This window comes from Plasmodium cynomolgi, chromosome 11 (genome assembly GCF_000321355.1).
Source record: "Plasmodium cynomolgi strain B DNA, chromosome 11, whole genome shotgun sequence".
NCBI classification, from domain to species: Eukaryota; Apicomplexa; class Aconoidasida; order Haemosporida; family Plasmodiidae; genus Plasmodium; species Plasmodium cynomolgi.
Window position 1 is genome coordinate 768,773 of NC_020404.1, and position 7,355 is coordinate 776,127.

General features: G+C 42.9%; 1 protein-coding gene across 1 annotated transcript; it reads right to left on the reverse strand.

Moving 5' to 3' along the window:
- Positions 1–1,493: 1,493 nt before the first annotated feature.
- PCYB_112740 (hypothetical protein) lies at positions 1,494–4,710 on the reverse strand (the record flags this gene model as incomplete). The annotated part of the gene is made up of 2 exons (XM_004223152.1): positions 1,494–4,247; positions 4,603–4,710. The coding sequence occupies 2 exons, from the start codon at positions 4,708–4,710 to the stop codon at positions 1,494–1,496; spliced, it is 2,862 nt and encodes a 953-aa protein (XP_004223200.1).
- Between the last annotated feature and the right edge of the window lie 2,645 nt (positions 4,711–7,355).

The window sequence follows — 7,355 nt, forward strand, 5'->3', positions numbered from 1 at the left end:
GTTTCGTTAAACGAAAAAGTAAAAAAAAAAAAAAAAGTACCGTTTTTATCCCATCAGTTTGCCCCCCACTTGATAGAACTACGTTGCATGAAAAGTGAACAACAAATGAACAACATGTGACATGGTTTTTGCAAATGTTGGCACGTCGTAAAAACATAATTTGCTCACACGGGGTGTGTTAAAATGAAACCGTGTATCCGCCCGGACTCGTCAATAGGGTGATCTCGCTTGGAAAACATTCGAACTGATACGAACTCGGATGACCCACTCACCTTGTCACTCCATAGTGACAATTCCCTTCCACGTTTGAGTAACCACTCCAACATGTGTGTACACACGTGTGTATATATATATATATGTGCATAACTTCACACAAGAAATACCCTCACTTTTTACCTCCTCCTTTTTGTGGGAAAAAAAAAAATTTGATTGCTTTAAAAAGGAAATTCCCTTATCCGAGTTTTCACGTTAAACAAAGGTGTTATCAACGGAGCGCCTACAAAGCGTCCATTAACAATTTTTTTTTATAAGTATAAATCAGGAAACAGGTGCCTACTTGGGGGTAGGACAGACGGGTACAGGGGGGGTACGTGCACAAATGGCACATTTATGTAATGATGTATATGTGTACTTGCACGGCGGGGTGCGTTTGCGCGCGCGTCCGAGAGCGCCTCCTTGAAGAGGCGCTCTCCACGAAATGAAGACTCCCCAAGGGTAAGCGGGTCCGCAGGTTAGCAGCACACCGATTGGCAGCACACCGATTGGCAGCACACCGATTGGCAGCACACCGATTGGCGACTCATTCGATCCAACGCTAACCCGATAACTGCCTCTTTCTTGCTATGCGTGCGGAAAAGAGGCACTCGCACGACACGCAAGTGTGGGGAGGGGGGCACGGGAAAAAAAAAAGGGCGAAGTGGTGGAAGAGGAGGGAGCTACGAAAAGTGCCGCAAAATGGGCCACAAAATGGACCGCAAAATGGGCCGCAAAATGGGCCACAAAATGGACCGCAAAACGGGCCGCAAAATGGGCCGCAAAATGGGCCGCAAAATGGGCCGCAAGACGGGCCGCAAAATGGGCCGCAAGACTGGCCGCAAAATGTGCTGCTCACTGCCTCTTCATCACAAAATGGGAATCGCCTCTCAACTAAGGGGATGGCGCATATAACTGGGAATTTTTCACAGAAAGGGCGGAATTCAAAAATGCTCATAAGTACGATAATTACACTTACACAACGTTTTCGCGAAGATGTAGGTCGTTTGGAGGGAGTCATTTAAGAGAGTATATATGGCCGCTCCTCCTGAGAAAGAAAAACTCAGCTGGACATAGGCACCCTTTCTTCTCTGCTAGGAAAAAAAAAAAAAAAAAATACTAAAGCTTTCCCATATGGAGTGTGGATCAACACCCCTAACAGGCATACTTATGCTTGGAGGGCCTCTTGACATTGTTCAAAATTTCGACGGTGTTATTTGGCCAACGCGTGTTAAAAAATTTTAAGTGGTTATCATGTGAAACATCATAATCGACTTCTTTAAGCAAAAAATAGTTGATACATTTTTCTGGCGTTTCTTGTGCATCGTAGAGATAAAAATACTTCTCCTTTGGGGGGTCATAATTCTTAAGCTTGTTAATATCATTCTTTTTAATTGTAAATAAAAGGCCTTAAATTCGGAGTAGAGCAAAATGTCTAAGTCACTCACAAAGCCATCAAACATATTTTTATATTCCTCCTTCAAATTCAAGTCTTGTATAAACTGAGGAATGAAATGAGATAAAATATATTTATTATTTTCCTTGTCATATTTATTCCACACTTTATTCAATTTTGTTAAGAATAATTCTTCACTCGTACATTTTGAGTTGTTAATGTTTAGGGAAAACAGGACAGTGTAGTGGTTCGAGCTGCTGATCACCCATATAGGGTAAATGGGGTATTTGTAGAAGGTTCCTACTTCGCAATATTTGAAGGCTTCAAAATCGGTGAGCAGTCCGATCAGTGGTCTCTTATTGATTCCCTTAAGTATGATGTTGTTTTTGTTCATCCCCGGGGAGAGCTGCGGGGCTCCGCCACTCCCACCGATGCCACTACCTCCGCTACCATTCCAGCTCTTCGAGCCGTGCCTCGCATCACTCGTGGGGGACGCAAACGGGGGGATAGCAGTATCGCCAGGGAAAATACCCCCAAAGGTACCCCCCAAACTGCTCCCACTGTTACTGCCACGCCTGCCACCCCCGTCAAACAGCAAAGCATCGCTCACGTCCTCATCCACCTGCGGGAACGTATTTATAATATTGTTGTTATCAAACACATTAGAGCAGGCTCTGCCAGTGAGAAGCAGATTAACCAACTCCTGCGAGCAATGACCATAAATCCCAATTAACGGATGGTTCACGTCGTCCATGTCATTCATAATATTTTTCATTCCCCTTGTTAGAATTACAGAATATAAGAAAGAAATAGCCCCAGTTGAGCTCGAAAAAATTATGAAATGCTCCAAGTAGAACTTTATTACGTCCTTAATGTTGCTAAACTCCTTGTAGTAAATATTTATTTTTTTTAAATCCCTTATCATGTCTTCATCTGAGCTTCTCCTGTTCATGTAGTATGAAAAATCGTAACATTCGGGGAGTAAAAACGCTATAACATAATACGATTTGTCTGTGCATTGGTACAAAATATACGCCATGGATTCTACTAATGAATAATATTTTAGATCTTTTATGTTATCTCTGACTAGCTGTACAAACTCGTGATCGTAATCGTCATTCGCGTCATCCTCCCTCTCGTCGTCCTTCCTCACGTTGCCTTGCTTCTCGTCGTCTCCTTTCTCGTGAGCCCGTTCCTTGCCGGCCTCTCCCTTTCGCGCACTCTCCTTCTGCGTGTCTGTTTTACACGAGTCTCTACCGTCTTGACCGTTTCTACCGTCTTGACCGTTTCTACCGTCTTGACCGTTTCTACCGTCTTGGCCGTCTCTACCGCCTTTGCCGCCTTGACCGCCTCCATTGCCGATGTCATTACCACTGCTCGCGTTGCAGCGCGTGCTGTCGAGGCTGCCGCTCCCCCGTTCGCCGCTGCTGCTCATGCCCCAGCTCCCCCCCTTTGGGTGTCCCACCCCAGTTTTGTCTCTCCCCACGGTGGTGCTGTCCCTCTCGGTTTGGTAATCAATCCGTTGCGAAGCGCAGTTTGTCCGGTCTTCCTCATTCGGCGTTGCGGGTTCGGTTTCCCCAGCCGCGTGTTCATCACAAGGGGGGACTCTACTCTGGTTGCACTCCCCGGTGTGGTCCTCCCTTGGCTTATCATAATCATCCTTCTCCGTATTGGCATCACTACGAGGAGCTGCGCCACTTCCTACTCTCCCCTTGTTGACTTGTCCAAGGGAGGAGGCATTCCCACATACCTCAGGGGCATTATTACTATTGGTGAAATTCAAGAAATCTCCATTAGTCTTCAAAATATTAAAGTAGTTATTATCCCACAAAAAATGATACTTATAATTGAAAAGCAAAATAATGATGATGTACCCCTGGACACTAGAAATAAGTCCACAGGGTCCACTTAAAAATTGTCGGAGTCCAAAAGTTATTTGTTTATTATCATAAAAAGAAATGCTATGATTACACCATTTTTTTATATCTAGTTTATTGGAGTATTTATAATTATTAACACCAAACACTAAGTTATGAATGCTCGTAGTGTCATCAAGTAACTTCATCTCTTTTAACAAATAATTTACATACACGTGGTCATTTAAACACTTGCTTCTATTTCCTTTCCTCAACCACTTACAATAATCCTTTGTAGTGTAGTTTATATTTTTATAGCTTCTTTTTATTTGTTCTAGGGAACAACAAGAAAAGGAAGAAGAGTTGTTACTGCAATCACTAGAATCATCACTGTCGTAGTATTCCCTGCTAGATGTCGAGTCCGTAGATTCCTCATTCATTTTTTCATTCCTCCTATTTAGGCTTATCATATAGTCCCTTATAATGATATAAATGTTTTTATAATTTTTGTAAATATCTTCCCAAAATAGTTTATTATCGATAACATCATTTTGATTTTTTGTTGACTCATGGCTGTTACATAGGTAGTATGTAATTTTGTCGAAATTTTTTTTTACAATATCTCGGTAGGAATCGTTCGTGTCTACATTGTCTTGGTTTTCGCTCTTCTTACATCCTATGATGGACATCCAAATGGCTTCCTGCAGCATTTCGTCGTTTTCATCCTCCGGGAGGTAGTCATTCTGCAGGGGAGGGGGGAAGCGTATCTTAGTGGCACTCGTCCAGTGCATGCCATATGCATATGCAAATACATATACATATACATATGCATATACATATACATTTTTTTTTTTTTTTTCTTTTTTGCACTACTACGCCCGACGTGGCATGTACCAACGGAGAGCGATTAAAAAGGGCAACTCCCGTGCAGCACACACATCCGCGTTGGCAGCATGTCCCCCAACCCGGAACTTCGTTACGAATGGTTAAAAAAACTAACAACTTTTCAACGCGTCAGAAAATTCCCCCCCGCTATCTGCTGCCGCCTCGTTGCTCTCTCTCTCTATACATATGTTTCTCCATCTCGCCCAGACTTACCTTCTCGCTCTTTTTTGCCTGCCCGGCGTGGTACTCCTCCAGGGACAAGGCTATAGTTTTGGATATATCTTCTTCCTCTTTTCGCATAAGTTCCTCATTTGTTTTCATCTTTTATCGTCTTCGAAAAAAAACAAACGAGCTAACGAGCTGACCAGCTAACGAACAAACGAACGAGCGAACGAACGAACGGACGGACAACTCTGTGCACAAAAAACTGCGAATTTTTATACGGCCAAACTGGGTATTCCCTTTGTAGCACGGAACTCCTTCGCTTCGGTTTTGTGCGATCGGTCAACTCCTCCGGATGCGCATTTTTCTTATCAGCGCTTCACCCTTTAATTCGCGTGCTGCATTGTTTGCAGTGCCACTTTGTACTCCTGCGTTTCTGCGTTAACTGCGATGGTTGCTTGGGCCTCGTTATGGTGTGTTACGATACGCAAATGGCACGCTGCGGTATGCAGCAAGGATGGTCACGCTGTTAAGGCGTACAAATGGGGTATTCAGTTCAGCTGTGCAGATGGCTCGCTCTGCGCTTCGCTATGCTACGATTTGAACGTATGGCGCGCGTTACGCTGTTACGCTGTTACGCTGCTACGCGGTTACTTGGTTACGTTGTTACGACGTTACGGTGACGATATGTCACAATATGTTTGCTTCACCATTTCGTCACTTCACTGCTCAACCCTTTAGCCATTCCTGTTGAATCTTTTTTTTTTTCCCGAGTACGTTTCCACTTTTTACAAATAAATGCAGAACAAAAAATGTGATAACAAAACATATCGACATGCATTATCTTTGGAAACGTTCTTCCAATTTTTTTTTTTTTTCCTCATTTTGCATTCACCATACATACAAATATGTACACGTGTGTGCGTCACAGTGGTTATTTTTATCCGCCTCCAGTCAAGGTATGCATTTATGCAGTTTTTGCGTAAACACGCACTATTTCGTTTGGGCCATACATCATATAGAGGGGTAAAAAAATTAAAAAAATAAAAAAAAAAAAGAGGGCAAGAAGGAGCAGGAAAAAAAAAAAGGCGAAAGAAAAAATGAACGAATGATGGAAAAAGTCAAAGGGGAAAGAAAAAAAGCACCATAAAATATTGTTCCCCATGTGAAAGCTACAATTTAAAATAATTTAAGTCCATTAGCACGCCCATTCACATGCACGCGCATATGTGCATACAATGCCTGCGGACACGCATCAGCCCAACGGGTGTTTAATGCTACCCAGCGAGGTTTCCCTGCCCCATAAATTGTAACAAGAATGTATACCCCCCTACTCGTATCATAAGCGCTTCTTTTTTTTATCCCCCCGTGATGTCACTGCAAAGGGGCCAACATGAAGTTCACCGTGCTAGCAAAATAAAAGTACCTTAACGTGGTGGTGTATAAGTATTAAGCGGACGTAGTAGTTATATGCCCATGGGGAGTTAAGCCCCTTTCCGCCTGTTTCCCCAACGGTGAGGGGAGGCAAAGACAGAAGATTGCAAAAGTGACTGATCGGTCACGCCAGGGGGGGAGCTTATAGCTACATTAGATATGGTCAATATGTACACGTCTCCGTGCGTTATTACATGTACCCATTCACACACAGTGTGTGCCTATTTACGAGAATATATCGAGGGGCACAAAACCAGGGGGAAAATGGCAGGACTTCTATAGGCACCGTCTGGTAAGCCAACACTTTGATCGTATGTAAAGTGGCGGTACATTGCATGTATTTCTAAGGGGGCTACAACGCACACGTTCCATATGGGTACCAACATGTGTACATTTCCACGACAGGTAATATCACCAAAAAGTGGACGTCTTTTCTGGAGCAGTGGGAAAAACACCCCTATGGAAAGCTCTCGCGCATCAACAGTTTGTCTGTCACAAAGCGGAGCACCTGATTGGGAAGGGGAAAAAAAAAAATAACCACTCCTGTTAACTTTCAACAGAATAATAAGTAACACAGTGCACACAGATAAGTTCCTTTCTAACCATTTAAAGGAAGAAATGTGTACATATTGAATATACTCTGCAAACGTGCAGATGTGACAGTCTAAAATAACGCCTTGCGCGCACAAACGAATAGGCCCCTCCCTTCGCCATGATTTATTTTAATGAAAAATGGCCAAGGGAAGGGAAAAAACAACAGAAAGGGGGTTAACACCTCATAGCATTCTGTTACTGGGAAGATATAAAAACGTAAGTATACCACCACCACCACCACACAGCTACTGCATTACGTTAAGTATGTGCCACTGTGTGTGCTACTCCTCATTTAAGGGAAAAAATAATAACAAAAAAAAAGACAAAATGGGAAAAAAGAACCCCCCATTGGTGCTCGGCCCCATGTGGAGGAACGCTGCGCCAAGTAATTAGAACATCTTATTCGTGCATGTAAGATATCCTCAACTTAAAATTTTGAACCCAAGCAAGGAGTAGCATTTTTAAAGGCCATTCCGAAGCACATATGAACGGTGCATATTATTCTATGAAAAGGTCGCCTTTCGGCGTGATGACTGTGCAAATGTGACAAGACTAAAAAGTTGGCGCAAGTGGCTCGCTTATTGCGTAAGCTTATTTACGCTAAAAATAAAAAAAATAAAAAGAAAAACAAAAGTTAGCCAACACCCACACATAGCATATAAAGCGCGTATATACGGGTGGAACAAACGGACGGAGCGGTACCGATCAAATGGTAATTGGGGGAAGAAGCGCACATATGTATATATATATATATATATATATATATATATACTATA